General features: G+C 41.0%; 1 protein-coding gene across 3 annotated transcripts in view; it reads right to left on the bottom strand.

Moving 5' to 3' along the window:
• Positions 1–6,578: 6,578 nt before the first annotated feature.
• The window catches only part of LOC136427432 (syntaxin-7-like), a 47,008-nt gene continuing 36,030 nt past the window's right edge, over positions 6,579–17,556 (bottom strand). For all 3 annotated transcript variants that reach the window (XM_066416276.1, XM_066416278.1, XM_066416277.1), the window contains 2 exons: positions 11,127–11,209; positions 6,579–9,732 (listed from right to left, as the gene is read on the bottom strand). In XM_066416276.1, coding sequence (XP_066272373.1) covers positions 9,637–9,732; positions 11,127–11,209 — 179 coding nt within the window. In that variant the 3' untranslated portion in view covers positions 6,579–9,636. The remainder of the gene's footprint in view (positions 9,733–11,126; positions 11,210–17,556) is intronic.

Below are 17,556 nucleotides of genomic sequence, written 5' to 3'. Positions count from 1 at the left end.
CCGGTGGGAGTCTGTTCGTGCCCTCGCGAACAATGCAAACCCTTAACAGGGGACGACTGGCGGTCCTTTCTCCGAGGAATCGGAGGCGGAAACATACAGGGCATCAAATGTTCACGATGTAACATGCGTTCAGCGCCCTTCCCAGATTCAGGTCGCACAACATATTCTGGGAGGTCGGGATCTGGGCGTTCTTTCACTATATAGGGAGTCGATTCCCAACGGTCCTTGAGTTTACGCTTGCCACGTGTCCGTCTATCACGAACAAGGACCCGTTCCCCTGGTAACAACGGGGAGGCATGAACCTTCCGGTCATGATAACGTTTCTGCCGTGCCTGAGCTATTTCTATGTTCTCGGCGGCATATTTGTACGCCTCACATAGACTATGATAATGCTGCTGTACCCACTCGTCTGGGCTACGGGGTGGATTAGAACGCTCTGCAGTACCTAACCAAATGTCGATCGGAAGACGGGCGCTTCTCCCAAACATGAGATAATACGGACTATAGCTAGTGGTCGTGTGTCTTGTACAATTATACACATGCACTAGTTGGGAGAGATATTCAGCCCAACGTTTCTTCTTGTCGACTTCCATTGTGCCGATCAGGGTCAAGAGCGTCCGATTAAAACGCTCGCACTGGCCATTCCCGGCCGGGTGATAGGGGGTCGTACTAGATTTAACAGCTCCGTAGAGCTTGCACAACTCTGCGATGGTCGAAGACTCAAAGTTGGCTCCCTGATCACTGTGCAGTCTCATGGGAAACCCGTATGGTATCACGAAGTATTTATATATCGCACGCGCGGTGGTCAGTGCGGTTTGGTTCCGGGTCGGGACGGCGACGGCAAAGCGAGTAAAGTGGTCCGTAATTACCAAGATATTCTCATAACCGCCCACAGATTTCTCAACTGACAAATAGTCCATGCAAACGAGCTCAAGTGGGGCGGAAGTCTTTACACTGACTAACGGCGTCCTTGTTGTGTGGTTCGGTAATTTCCGAAGTCCACAGCGCTGGCAGGTCTGGACATAGAGTGCTATGTCTGACCGCATGCCTATCCAGAAGAAACGACTCTCTACCAAATCAAGGGTGCGAGCAACACCAAAATGACCCGCTTGGTCATGTAAAGCTTCTAAGGTTTCACGCTGTAACACACGTGGGAGAACTAACTGCTGGGTTGAGCCTTCCGGGTGGGGGGTGGGTATGACCCTATGCAATACCCCATGTCGGAGGTCAAGACTATCCCAATGGGCAAGAAGGGCGGCTACGTCGCCCTCCTCTCTTAATCTCTCTTTGTCGGTTGGTGGTCTGCCGCGCCTGACATATGTCAGCACTCGGTCTAACACGGGGTCGTCCCGCTGGAGACTGCGTAATTCGGAAGCGGAGCGACCGGGGAACAGGGGTGTGCCACCACGTGGTGGGCGTTGCGCAACTGCTTTGAGTACTCTAGCTACAAGCGGAGTTTGGGGTAAAGGTGGACGCGCCAAGGACATACAACATTCAAACGTTCTATCAGCAGGAATGTATAATTCATCTGTGTTCTCGTCCACCTCACCATGACGAGGGAGACGTGAAAGGGAGTCGGCATTCTGATTAGATTTGCCAGGTCGGTACTTAATGTCGTAATCGAAGTTAGCGAGCTTCGCCGCCCACCGTTGTTCAACGGCGCCTAAGGACGCAGTTTGAAGATGAGCCAATGGATTATTATCCGTATACACAGTAAATTTTGACCCAATCAGGTAGTCTTTAAACTTATCTGTTACGGACCAAACTAGCGCTAACAATTCGAGTCGAAAGGAGCTATAATCTGCAGCGTTCCGCTCGCTCGGTCGCAGCCCTCTTGAGGCGTACGCAACAACACGCTCCTTCTTATCTTGAACTTGAGAAAGGACTGCACCTAAGCCTGAGAGACTTGCGTCTACGTACAGAGTAAACGGAGATTGAAAGTCTGGGTACGCTAGAATGGGGGCCGAGATGAGTGTGTTTCTTAGTTCATCAAAAGCTTTCTGACAGTCGTCTGTCCAAACAAATTCACGTGGGGCACAGGATGACTGGCGGAGACTTTTCTTCTGTGTGTGCCCCGCTATCTTATGTAACGGCGCAGCGATGTGCGCAAATTTGGGGATAAAGCGTCGGTAGTAGGAGCAGAAGGCGACAAAGCTGCGGGTCTCCCGTGCATTCTGGGGAATTGGCCAATTCTTTACAGCAGCTACCTTCTCAGGATCCGTCCCTATGCCCTGTGCGGAAACCCTATGACCTAGATATTGAACTTCAGTAGCAAACAGCTTACATTTACTGGCTTTCAGCTTCAAGCCGTGGGTCGCCAGGCGAGTCAATACTTCGTCCAGCCTATGCAAATGTTCCTCAAACGTCTTGCCGAAGACGATTACATCATCTAGGTATATCAGCAGAGTGGTGAAATTAAACTCTCCCAATACATGGGTCATTAATCGTTGAAAACATGCTGGTCCGTTGACCAGGCCAAAGCTCAATCTGTTGAATTGGTAATGGCCCCAGGGGAGCGAAAATGCTGTCTTTGGTTTGTCAGCTTCAGCTATACCAACTTGATAATAGCCTTGTGCTAAGTCTAATGTACTAAAGTAGTTCGCACCTGACAAACAATCAAGGGACTCGTCAATTCGCGGAAGGGGGAACGAATCACGATGCGTCCTGGCATTTAATTTACGGTAATCTACACAAAACCGCAATCCTCCGCATTTCTTTCTGACCAAAACACAAGGACTAGACCAGGGACTAGTGGAGTGTTCAATGATACCCTTATCTAACAAATAGGCGACGTGGTCCTTGACCTCTTGGTACAAGGCAGGCGGAACCCGCCTGTATCGCTCCTGACAAGGAGGTGAGTCACCCGTGTGGATCTCATGCGTCACGGTTCTGGTATAGCCAAAATCTGAATCATCCTTTGCAAAAGCATGTTTGTGTTTCTGGAGAAGTGCTGCTAGCTGGTCGCGCTGACTGGAGGTTAACTGCGATTCGTCAATGTCTAAGCCGGGAATGATTTCTTTTAAGCTCTCCGTATCGCCGGCCGGCGTATCGGAGCTGTCATCAGAGGTACTGATTAAGTCTACATGTACAATGTGTTTGTCGTCATGACGAAACCTTACAGAATTCTCTGACTCCCTTACTTCATCAGCAAGGAATGCCTCCCCCAAAATAGCATGTCGGCCAATTGTAATATCTCGAAGTGTAACATTTGCTAAACGGACGGGGCATCTACCGTGTTTAACTTCAGCGAAACTCTTGGCGACCAGAATGCCATTTGGCAGGACCCCTTCGTTAGGGGGTTCTATAATGACAGTATAGGGACTGTCAGAAGGGCGCGTTCTACAATAGATAACCATTTCGTTTCGGGCCGGCACTACAATATTGTTTCTCCCCGGCGCCCGAACAAGACCCACTCTACCATTCTCGTCAGCAAGGGCCTGTCTGCGTTCGTGTGAGCTCAATGCCTTCTGCCACGCTTCACCTTCTTTACCCCCCGGGAGCTTATGTACATAGTTGGATTTCTTCCCGGGGAAGATCGACAGTTTACATCGGTCAATGACGTTGGTCCCTAAAATTACAGGGACACGGCTACTGCTGTCGTCAACTACTATAACCCCGACATCTGCTAGCCTATGTTCTAGAATTTCAATGCACATTTCAGCAAAGCCAACCTGTTTAATGGGCAAGCCATTAGCGGCTGTAACAGAGAGCCAACTACTAGCGTCTTGTAAGCGCTCCCCCTTTTCTCCAAAGTGTCGAAAGAAAAACTCCTTATTAATTGTAGTTACTTGGCTCCCAGTGTCAAGCAGACAGTCAACTGGCACGCCATCGAACATAGCTGAAACAATTGGCTGTTTTCCCACAGTCCTATTAAACAGACTGGCATCATCACGAGGGTTACGACTGTCTACACTACATTTATTGACAAAAACTGAATCATGCGACTGGACGTTTTGTCCCACTCCGTCGGCTTTGGGCGCGGGACTATTTAGTTTCCCTGATTACCAGTGTACTGAGCGGGGCGAGGGTTGCTGTACGTGTTACCTTGGTTATAGTCAGAAAAACACGCGCGGGCCATGTGGCCAGGGCCGCCACACCGACGGCAAATCGGCCTTCCGTCGGGGGTCCACTTGTCGCCCGGGAGGCCACGTGGCCTATATGAACTGCGGAAGGGTGCGCCCTGCTGACTAGCGGCGCCCTGTTGGCTCATGTGCCCCTTAATGGCGGCGAGTTCCGCCGTTAACTGTGCAACCTGGGCGCACAAACTGCTGTCTGAGGAGTTATGTCTTTCTGCCGTCTGCATTGCCACCCTCATGGTCGGCTCTGATCTAATTTCTTCGTCATACTCCCCGCTTAAATGTAGGGCTTCCTCTCTGACGTCCTTAAACTTACTGCCATTCTTTTCCCTCATCAGTTTAAGCAGGTCTTTTCTAAGGGCTTGATCGCGAAGCCCTGCGATAAATTTGTCTCGCAGGGTGAGGTCAGCGTTTGGCAGTTGTTCGTTATCGACGTCTTTGTCGCTAGCGCGACGCATGACAGTCTGTAGCGCCAAGGAATATTGTCTGATCGACTCCCCGGGCAGCTGCTGGCGGGCATAGAAGGCCTGAATCAGGGCCGAAAACGGAGCCTTATCGGCGTATGCCTCCCTTAAGTGCTTGAAAACAATATCTACATCATCTTTATTTGCGTCGTTTAGCAGCTGCACTTGTGCTTTTGCCTCTCCCGCGCAAGCGCGGCCGACTAGAAAACCCTGCTGGTCCTTGGGCGTCCCCCAAACCTTAAAAGACCTTTTACACTCGAGTATAAATTCATCAACGTTTAGATCACCCGGTTTAGACGGGAGCCCGGTAAACTGGGGGAGCTTACGGTCAGTGGCCATCACCACATACTGAGGCTTATCGTCTCCAGGCATCTTAACAATTATATCAAAGGCTCTACACTTAGCAGGTTATACCACAAGAATAAGCAGATAATATAGAATGCTATCAAGGGTGGCCAGGTCGTCGCACTCTCAATACCCAACAAGCGTAACTGACTTACCGCTCGTGTTGTCTCGTCGTCCCGCACAGGAGAAGATTTACCGTAATCCTGCCGACAACGCCATGTAAGGAAAATAGCAGAGAGAGGTCCTTCGATGGAAAGTGAAGACAGACTCCAGTTGTTGTCGTGGCCGTTGGGAAAGATCTTTATTCCAAGTCACTCTGCATGTCCTCTCCTCTCTATCCTTAATCCCAGTCTGTCTTACTTAACACACTCGGTTACTCATTTTATATGTTTCACAATCTACATCTACATCTTCCCTGACAGACTGAGTCACAAGATAAATCACACAAAGGTACATGATGAAGGAAGTAGCAAGTCTCAGGGGGAATGGACAACCTTGTGCCGAGTTGCACGGCCTCGCACAGCCTTAGTCATACAGTCTTGTGCCGCCTTGCTCTGCCTTAGTCATACTACATGTCCATTTCTCAGTAATCTAAGGAATTCCTCTACCTTCACACATCTGCTTATACATACTTGATATGCACTATATTACAATATGCACTATATTACATATGCACACAATTACACGTACTAGTCTCACCATGTTCCAAGGTCATGTGTATCAGTGACAGAAACTGGAATTATGATAGGTGGGTATCAACCCATCCCTGAGAATTCACACGAAATGCAATGCTTTCGTTTTCTGTACATTCTCAATAGGTGGGTGGGTGAAAAAAGTCGTGACGTCTTTGTGGTTTTTAGAAGAGAATATATGTACCAAAGGAAGGCGGAGTTCAACCTTATTTCTGGTGTTTTGCAGTTTAATATCATTTTTACCGCCAACGTTGGCTTATCGCGACGACCAGAAAAGAAAAGGAGGCCTTCCAGCAGATGTCTCCTCGAGATTTCATTAGCATAAGACATTTAACCATGGTGTAATCATCATCAAGACAACGTGATCATTAGAAGTCTTAACTGTGTCATCTTCAAAGATAACACAGAACTAATTTGTCTGCTACAGCTTGAAGAACCCCATAGGCAATTTATTCCATACATGTCTAGTACTAAGAACAAGGTATAGAACATGGAGCGTACGCGTCAACCAGTTAGAACATCAAGACTAGCTGTCTAAGCCATTTTAATATCCTTTTCCTTTTAGAAAGGATTCAATGACGACGGTCATTTGCATATACGAAGGAATCCTTTCGTGGCTAATCGTAATACTGACCACTTCTTCCCTGATTACGGACACGGTCTCCGTGTGCAGAGATGTTGTTTTAGCCTAAGGTGTGTCTGAATGTTCACGTTCTAGTGTGTTCGAATCATTTGTATACACTGTTAGTAGATTGGCAGGAAGTGAGTGGTATCATCGTAAATGTCAGACTTGCAGGAGTGATAGAAAAAATAGTTCAGAGTTGGTAGAACTAGCCGTTTATCAGACATTCCAGGTCATGGGGTCAATGGAAGAGGCTACTAATTCATTGGTAGGTATTATTTCTTGTCGATCTGTCATGTTTTCACTCAATCAGATCAATGGACCTTAATTGCATAATCAATGAACTACAATTAAACAAGACATATGAAAAATGTAGGCATGAGATCTCTTAAAGGCTTTAATCACACAAAAAACAGATGAATGGAGTACAAGAAAATTATAATATCACAACCAGTGAAGTAAAAGAATCAACATACTTCCTGTAATATTGTATAAACTACATAGACTGAGGTCTTCTTTTCCCACAATGGAATGGTTGAATCTACAAACAGCTATCAATCTGTGTTAAATACAATAGTCAAAGACATGGCAAGCATTAACAAAATGGAATATAATAACAGCATTTCTAAACTTAAGGCAGAAGATTCACAAAGGGAAAACTTTGCAAAGTCATTTTTTCTAACTTGCTGACAACATTTGGCAGACATTTTTAATACACCATTTGCCAGTAATGCTTCCCAGTTCTTGTAAAATCATTGTGCATTGTGCGGTATAAGAGGGTATTCAATAATATGGGCTTAGAGCAGCACGAGGGCACCAGATACATGAAATGGAAATATCCATAGTGAACAACTCTGCTTATCATCAATCATCAATTTATTCTACTTTATTTATCCAAATATGTATACTGTTTGGCAAGATGCAGGAAATAGATAAAAATTCTAAGTCATAAACTGAAAAATAAATTTGGTTATCAATTTTGCGACTTCAAACTATATGACCATGTAGCTAGTTGATGACAACATGGAAGCAACTTAAGGAGCATAATTTGTGTGTGCTTTCTTTTTAACGAAAATTCTGATACACTGCTGTCAACAGTAGAGCCATAAACTGTTGTAAAACTCATCTGCACGCATAGATGACACTCCTATTTTTAAGACATAGCAGTTAAGACCACCCTAGTGGAAAATGTTGGCCTTGAACAGGTATGGTCCAAATATGCATAGCGTGAACAATTCATAATAAACTAAGCATTCCTTCATATGATATCGTCATTAAATGCACAGTGTGATATTACGGTAGCTATAAAATACAGGTCAATTTGATGCCCTCTCCTTGACAGCTTTCATAAGTAAATGATGTAAAGAGCACTGAAGTGAAAACACAAGATGTTTTCTAGTAAAACCCAGTGGGTGTGAAAGATTGAATAGATTAGCCATCAAGAAAATGGATAGGTCTCTATTGATTGGTTCTGTTGATGTGTCACTTTGGGGGCTCCAGTTTCAAGGTTACTTCATAAGGCATTGTGAGCAAGACCTCACATCTTCATTTTTGTATATATACATGTAGATGGCAACTGCAAATAAATTTATTGATGATACCCATGCACAGATTGATTTTTGCCTGTTATTTTTTAAAAAGAAATTTTGATCCAGTGATGAGTGTAGTTGTAGAAATGACCCTTGTGGGGTAGCCTCGAGTGTAGCTGTCGTCTGTGACAGTTTCTGCACTTCATGAATACAGGAATGAAAGACTTAGCTGTGACATTATGTTTTGTTGCTTCAATTCATGTGACAATATTTATGGATTCTATTTTGAAAATTTAAGCACCTTGTTTTTCGGGGCCATCTTGATCTTTTTGCACCTTTGCATTAGATTTTGATTCTGCAAATGATGTCATCCATAAAATATACATGTGCTAGCTGCAGCCTATCTTAAAGATTATAATGCCAGGCATGTCTAATCTGCATATAAACATTGTCTTATAAAATGTTCAAACAAAGAGGTAGGCCTCCCCCACAACGAAAAATAGTGCAAGACAGAATGGCTATAATTTGTCAATGTCATAACACTGCAATGCTGCCAAATCTGTCAGTAGCAAAAGGTCATCTGACGGTACTGAGTATAAATTGGCTACTTGAAGAAACTTTATTGACTAAAATAAGACAGATTTTTCTTACATATAGATTTGGAAGAATGGCCTTGGCTGACATCCAGTCAAAAGTATTGAATTTCTGATAGGCACAACTTAGAGGACAGACTACTGCAAACTCATTTACTTTTGCACTGATTTTATTTCATGGTGGGAGGGAAAAAGAGCTTTTGTAGTGTATCAAAATTACAGTTGAAGCAATTATGTACTACAGTTACTGTAATAAATTGTAAACACAGTCATGTTCACGGTGTCATGACTTCACAGTGCATAGGTCACCACGAAAATAAAACCATCACAAAAGTTCCAAGATTTAGTTAAAATATGTATCACAAAGAACCATTCACATTATCATACAATATTTCTACATACTTTAGATCAATTCACATTATGCACTATTAAGTTAACAGTTTTGAATGGGAAAACTTATAAAGAGATTGAGCTGAGCTGAAAGCAGGGCAAAAGCTTTAAAATCTGATATCAAAAATTTCAACATTCATTTTCATCTGCAGCATTTTGAACACAACTAATTACAGCTAATTAAGTATCAGCAAGCAACATCAAATCATTGGCAAATACATATATTGTTATTCATACTACAGTCAGAATACTTGTCTCTCATGCTAAGCACAGCTCAAATTGTTTGTATCAATATGTAAATGGTTTCATTTCTATTTACATTATGGGGAGAAGGGTCAGGACCAGTAATTCAAGGTCCCCTTTCCACTACAGACAGCGACTGCTGAGCAGCTGCCCAGCAGTCAATATGGGATTTGTATTGACCATTGATTTCATAATTGGACTATGATCAACATGTAAAAGTATGATTGTTTGATTTAAAAGACAAGAAAACACACACAAAATGTGTTCTTAATCTATGAAATTCATCATGTAATCTGTCAAATCTTTGCTTGCTCAGCGTCCCTCAGTTGTTGCAATCTTTAGTGGAAAGGGGCGTGTTAACAGCAGAAATGAAATATACAAAATCTAAGTCTATCAGAGCCTGTCTGCAAAACTTAGCTATCACATGTACATGACTTGTATAGGACTGAAAACTTTTTTCTACAACAGAGAGCGAGCGAGCACAGTACCATGGTACAGTTGAAAGTTAAACTTTGTATCTCCAGACCTGATTAATTTAATTGATATGAATTTTTCTGTGCATTTTCTACCTTAATTTTCTAAATGAAAACCCCTCCTATCCTTGTGTTGATTGTCTCTAGAACTAGAAGTTGGTTAGAATAGTCCATACAGATACACCTTTAGCATGCTGTGGATGTGTCATCTATTTCTTGACGGACAAGTACACAATAAGAGCAATGATGCCACCCACAACTAGCAGCACCACCAACAGACAGCACATCTTCTTTCTGGCCTTTTTCTGAGAGAAATGGAAAAAAACAAAAACATTTATTAATAAGCTTCATTGATATACTGTATTTCATCAAAACATATATTTACTAATCTGACACAAAATGACAATCTTTAAGCTGGTATTAGACCACACTGACTTGATAATATTGATGACATCTGTGTGTGCATCAATTTTCGTCCATTTCCGAATAAAAATTGTGACCATACTGTTAATGGTACAAAGGTGCTGCAAATATATTATGCAAATATATGTCATTGCAAAAAAACATTTTGTAAAGCGATACAGATGATACTAATTAATGAATGAAGTCCGAAACAAGTTTTACTGAAATCTCCAACACTAAACTGGACTTACCATATGGTACCCAAATTTTCTACTGTACAACACCAAAAATTTTATAATAATATTGTTTTACCAAAAATTGTTCTGTGTGTTCAGTCATTTGTTCAACCTTCCTAACCATTTACATTTCATAACGAAGCCAACTTTTTTTCTTAACTTTTTTTTTCTTTGCACGCTCACATCAATTTTGGGGTGCCTAGAAGATGCCATCCATATACATGTAACTAAATAAGCATGGCCTTATTACAGATACCGATCTTCATTCTTTGGTTAAAGGAATGGCTACTTAATGTCTCGGGCACTTTTGGCATTTAGACAATGTCTGAGGTATTATTTTGTAGCAGCAGTGCTGAGTAAACTTGGCATGATACGTCACTGTGACCTTTCACTGCAGCCTTTGACTGATTCACTTATATTTGCTGGCCATTCATGTGTATAATTACCTTTTAAATTAGTAAATTTGTCAAAGACAAAGATTGGGAGTTGTAGTTTGCTGAACATGCAAAAACATACAGCAACTCAGCTGCTATTCATTTCTAGTCAGTGATAGACACACATGTTATATATCTCCTGTAAGAATGATAAACAGGCTCGTGTCAATAAAGCAGCTTTCATAATAATTCAATGCACTCGCAAAGCACTATCATCTTTCTCCCTCTGGGCAGACATACGTCAAACGACAGGGCATGAGTTTTACCTTGCAATAAGTTACAGACTCTGTTGAATGAATTACAGGCTCTGAATATGAAAAGCACGACATTTTCCTTTTTTTCAGCAATCCAAAGAGTAAAATTAATGATAATATACATGTATGGAGATTTCTCTTATTTCATTCCACTAAGGATATCCATGTTGACACCACGGGTATCGTCATCAGGTAAGGAAGCATTTCCCTCACACACATTAATTTGATTAGGGCTTATAACTGATGTGTCTTCCAACACCTATAACTGATGTGGACGGGATGTGCGATTCTAAGTCACAGAATTCTAATAGAAGTAGTCAGTCTATAAGACTGTGATAAGATTAGTAAGGACCCATTACTACTGAGACTTTACCTGATATTGGCTGGCCTTCTCGAGCTGTTTGTTCCCTGATTCCACATTGCCGTAGGCTTTCTCTACGTTTGCCTCTATGGTATCTGTAACAACAGGTTTCCAGTCAGTGATCACGAGGGAAAATCAGTCATGGCAACAAGAAAGTAGAACAGTTCTTGAAGGCATACAGATAAAGGCAAAGTCTGGAGGATAAATTTATCTATTCAAAACATTTATTTATTACAAGACTTGACAGATAAAAGGATTTACCTATTCTTCACAATCTTTTGACACAATCTTTCCTGAGGAATTTTTAACATGTTGCCACAAAGTTAAGAAATCGTAGAGTGGCTGCAAAGTCTGCAACCTGCACCTCTGTTATCAAAACCTGACAGGTGTTATTAAAAAGGGCAAGTGTACAATGTAGGCCTCTAGGCAACACACTGAGCAAAATCAAAATGTGATGCTGATTTAAGCAGGCAAATACATGTAGTGTATCAAGCTGGGTGAATCCTGTACAGAGCATAGTGCAAGTGGAAGGCAAGGTAGAAAGATTATCTCAATAATCATATGGATAGATACATTTATATGTAATGCTTCACAGGTTCAGATCTAGACATTTTCCCAAAATACATCTTTCCAGTTGTAATCAGTCATCATCATCAGTGGTTTTGCATCACATTTACTCTTACTAACATAACCAAGCCAACAAGCTCCATATTCGAATACATGACTTGTATGGCAGCTATGCAAGTAAGCTTTACTTAGTAGTTGGCAACTTCACTAAAGTAACTACCAAGAACATGACCTCATATCTTCATGAACTAATTCTGTTTATGCAAATGACGTACACATTTACATAATGTATGCTTGGTCATGAACACCTTTAACTAACTTACACATGTTGCAATATTGACAGTCCTATTATTTACCACTAACAAATATGGCCCTTTGCATTAATTATGCAAATTAGGCATTATTTGCGTACTTGGTATCTGCTGATGCTCCACTTACCATAAACTACATAATGTAAAACATTAAATTTTCCTTATCAATTATGCAAATTCAGTCCCAATTTGCATAATTTGCAGGTCATTCTGTACATCTCTGTCTAAGCTACCTGCATACTATATATCATGTAAATCTGTCTGTCCTTTCTTCAGTTATTCTCCTTGGAAAAAATTGACAAAACCACCCCTGCAGTTCCAGAGCAAGTTCCTTATTAATTATGCAAATTCAGTCCCAATTTGCATAATTTGCAGGTCATTCTGTACATCTCTGTCTAAGCTACCTGCATACTATATATCATGTAAATCTGTCTGTCCTTTCTTCAGTTATTCTCCTTGGAAAAAATTGACAAAACCACCCCTGCAGTTCCAGAGCAAGCTGCTTTGGAGCCCAAACCTAGAGCACTTCCTCCTTACATCTCACGCTATCTGACAGCAACAAATGAAGACCATAGCACGTCCAGGTCAAAAGTTCTGCTGCAGTACCAAGGTCACATACTATGGGCCCAAAATCAACCTTGACCTTTGTCTTTCCATCACCTACCCACATACCAAATATTCCATCGAGAGCTTCTTGAGTTATGCTGACTACAAAAATCTGGAAACATAAACACACACACACAGACACACCCAAAACTATATCTCCATTTTCATGGAGATAAAAAGACTAACCTGAAGACCCATGAAAAAGTATTAGCAATGGTTTAGCTAGGATATCAAGTAAAATCAATCTGCTGATCAGATTGCACAACATATAATTCGACGATACACGACGATATCCAGAACACGAGATCTCAAAACCAAAAGTTCTGCTTCTGCCAGTACCAGTACAAAGCCGCTAGGAGGCCCATTACCAAACTTGACCTTCATTTTCCAGATGCCTACCCAGTACCCACATACCAAATATCATGAGTTATGCTGTCCAGAAACAAACACACAGACAGGCAAACATACGTACAGCAACCAAAACATTACTGGAGAAAGAACCGGTAAAAATGCTGTATTTACAGGATCTGGTGATGGCCAAACTTGGGGACATCAAAAAGATTTATATGTAACCATTACATTGTCAAATATCTTTCACTCTAATTCTACAGGATGATGAATCTTAATATCATTGAATTTCCTCTGCATCCTTGTACAGAAAAATTCAGTGCCGGTTGTTCTTTCAAGAACTGATTCTATGTGTAAAATATAAAGATTGAAATAGTTGAATATTTTTTAAACTGAATTTTATATCATATATGATAGCAGTCAAACCCGTTCATGGGTGACCAATTTGAAATAAATGTATTAATTTTAACAATGTCACGTAAGAAGCTGACTTGTACAATAAAATGTGTCAGTTGAATTCTCAACACTGACATTTTTCTCCTGTAAAGGTTATGACCTTTAAAACCACTATGAAATTATGCTCCCCGAATTTGCGGCTGTGTACATCAACACAGTATACGTAATTATCAAAATGGCGCATCTGCCCTTTTTCAAGACCCGTCACGCTGCCATCTTTCCTGCACTGTCTGATTGCTCTGCACATCAAAATGACATAAATGTACTCGGATGCTGCAATAACACCAATACTTATTAAGTTTGCATGTTATTTAGGGGCAGAATAATTAGGTCCAGTTCCCGTGGGATGTCATAAATCTGTGGTCGTTCCATCCTAATTGTGGTGGGATTGGTTTGTCACAAACCAGGAACCATATAGGAAATCTGTCTTTTCAGTCGTCCAACAAGAAAACTGAAGATCTCATGCCTCAGTTTTCGTGTTTTATTTATTATGATTCTGTATTTCTCTCTGATCCAGTGTATGCATTTTCCAATTGGCTGCCACAATGTATATAGCAGGAAATTGAAGGCAGGAAATGGGATAATCTTAAGTTTGATAACCTATTCTGGGACCTTTGAGCTAACTTCCTGTCAGTGTCACCAAAAAGTCATGCCTAGCAGTTGTCAAAATAAGTGTGGAAACACATACAGATGAACAAAAAGACATACTAAAAAGACAGAACTCATATCTCTGTGAACTATCCTGAATATGCAAATGCCATCGAAAAATCAAGACCACAGCACGTCCAGGTCAAAAGATACAAAAAACATGCGGAAAATGTAGTACGCAGGTTCACATACCAGGGGGCCCAAAATCGACCTTGATCTTCATCTTCTAAGTTCTATCACCTACCCAAATACCTAATATCATCATAATCCATCCAGAGGATCTTGAGTCATGCTGACTACAAAAGCCGGAAACACAAACACACACACAAATGTAAAACTGAACCAGATGTTTCCATCATGCAGTGTGTATAGTACATCGTAATCAATGTGCCCAAAGCTGCATAAGGTCACGGCAAATTTGCCTTCCATGGGCTAGATTTAATATTGCAGTGCAATATTAAATCTAGCCCATGGAATGCAAATCTACGGAATAAGCTCTCTACTCCAGTGTTTGGAGGATTTGTCAACATTGCAACCGGAATCGATAGACAAAACCAATTCTAAGAAAATTTTCATCTAAATTACTAGCATTTGTGGTAGTAGCTAAATTAAATGGTATACTGCCAAATCCAGCCATGTTTGGTGAATACATTATAACGGCTGACATTTTGTAGCAAACTTTTCTCCCTGTTGCACACAGTATCATAATTGGAAAAGGCAGTAAAAGCCTTGCATAATCTTTCATTAAGCATACATGTACCTCCAGGCTGACCCCTGGTAGCAGTGTGTGCCATGTATCATCGCTATCAGTTCAACTACCCAAACATGATCCATGTATAAGCCTGGACTGTTCCCAATAACACACCACATTGATTGTTGGGAACACATCTCCAAACTGTGCTTAACTTCTGACAGATTAGGCCATAACCCAGCCATTAAAAGTATCATATTGATGTCTTTATGACCCCCAGTGGGCAATCAATCAGCCCAATGTGCTTAGAACAGTTTAAACTAATGGTGTGAGGAGGAAAGGCTTCATTAAGGATGGCGATTGAGCTACAATGTATAAACTATAATTACTGTGTCCTCATTATTCGGCTTGACTTATTTACTATCTTGCCATTAGCTACGTGAACGTTTGTCACAGCCAGTAAGGAATGCTGCAATAATTATTCATGACATTTCCTATGAAAAGGAGTTAGGCATAACATATCTGGCACATAATTTGGAAGACAAGAGTGTGGACTGCATGTACAATATGATACATAGTACTATGTTTGTATAACAACATGCTTTGGACAAGTAGCTTAAGATGCTTTCAAAATAGGGAAAGTGATAAGGGGCCTTTCTCAGTGTGAGTGGATCAAACATTAACAATAGTCCTGTATCATGCAACTTTAGTATGATACTGTACATGTACAAAAACTGGTGTGCTATGCCTACCTTCACCTTCGCCTACCAGTTATGAAAAAAAAAAAAATTCAGATCAGACATCAGCTACATGTACACCGCATATTCTGATGTTCACTTTTAAAAATCTTGCATACAGTATACCAGCATTTATTTACTTCAAACTTAAAGGGGCTCCAACAAAGGTTTACCCTCTGGACCCATGGCCCTTATTTTCACCACTCTCCTAAGTCTGGCAGTATCTCAGGTGCACAATAAATATGGAGATAATAGATGATACTGGCAGAACACCAGTGTACCATTATATAGCTATAACTTTAATCCTACATGTAAGATCATATTTTTTGTACTTAAGGCAGACCATAGTGCATTCAAATTGACTATCGCAAGTGGCCAACTGTGGGTTGGACTGCCAGAACAACATTTGAATAACAAATGGAGTGAAACAGTGAACCCTGGTGGACCAAGTTGGTGAAAGTTTAATTAAATTGTCTCGCACTACAAAAAAGCTAGTCATAAAATCAGTGTTCACTTTAATTAGACAGTTAACCAACAGGTTATATTTTATGATGATTAGAAGTTGACAATTACTTCATCTGGGGTTGAGGGTCTATACTGGTATGTCCTGATATGCATGCTACTGGAAAGGGTCGCAGTCCCTGGGATGGGACATTAAGCCACGGTCCACTGTTCATTGTGCTTGCCGCAGAGAGCTAGTTTGATTTCCCTGGTACAATGTATATTATATTGTACATAGTGAAGTTATTGCAGACAATTAAGTGTAAAACAAATGTAACATTACCTCAGTCAAAAACAGAGACGTTCCGTGTACTTATGTCATGTCCTGAAACAATATCTGTATATCTAGGCCAATATATTTTTAGATCTATGCAAAAAAGAATCCGTGAAATAGCGATTTAGTTGTATAAGACATTCATCTCTTCGCCATGTTATTGTATAATTGACATATACGGCTCCATATTGTATCACCTGTTGATATTTTCTACCTCTGATGATATTATATAGATAGTGCTTTCTTGTAGTTTGAAATGGAACATTGTACAGCCTAGAACCTAATCATTGTATAGCATTGAACCTTCCTGTAGCTTTTAGTAGTTTGATATAAGTAGCTAGTAGCATTTTATCTTTGCCTTACATTGTACCTGTTACAATCGTTGTGCAATAAACTTTGACTTGACTTGACTTGACTAATGTCTGTCTTCACTGACACAAACAGTGGAAGAGTAGCTCAACTGTTCATTTGAGCTGTTCATTCGAGCTAAACTGGTTGGGCATTACTTTCAATTTCACTGGTTCCATGTACCTGTATCGTGGTTGAGATGCGTTCATTCTTTGGTGTGCATAAAACAATGACAATTGGAGGATGTAACATTTCAGTATCCCTTGTAGTGATAATAGAATTACAGATCAACCAATCAATCAACCAATCAACCAATCAACCAATCAACCAATCAACCAACCAATCAATCAATCAATCAATCAATCAATCAATCCTAAGTTCATCTTGTAACTTACCATAATACCATTTGTGGGACCATGAGGCAATGGCAACAACACTAATTCTTTTGATGGACTGTTAAGCAAGAAACATCAGTCTGGCTTTACTTGCACTGCTCCCTTGGAGCTCACCTACAGTGCAATAACCTTGAGAATGTAAGAGTATGTTCTTCCCCAGTTTACCATAAAGCGGTATCCTCTAGAGACAAATTGGCACTGTTGTTCAAGCAAGAATCATTAGCAGAGTGCTAGACTTGGCAGGACCATCTCTTCTGGTCTAAAATCTAGAACAGCATTGTCTCTGAAGCAAGACATTGATGAGTACATAATGTAATTGTTACAGCAAGCAACTCAATTATAAAATATTGGGACAAAGTCCAGGCTTTACAGAAGGCTCAATAGAAATGATGGTATTCCCTTTGTGTCCACTTGCAAAGCTTACATGTATTTGATGACCAGACCTTACAAGTACAACCTTAAGTTAGTATTATTATATGAATTGCACATGATTGTATTCTACTGTTGAACATGATAACAGCCAAATGCCTGGGTGACGGGTCACTGTTAGGACACCTTGA

Source organism: Branchiostoma lanceolatum, chromosome 2, assembly GCF_035083965.1.
Source record: "Branchiostoma lanceolatum isolate klBraLanc5 chromosome 2, klBraLanc5.hap2, whole genome shotgun sequence".
Lineage (NCBI taxonomy): Eukaryota > Metazoa > Chordata > Leptocardii > Amphioxiformes > Branchiostomatidae > Branchiostoma > Branchiostoma lanceolatum.
This window is presented reverse-complemented; position numbering and strand designations above follow the sequence as displayed.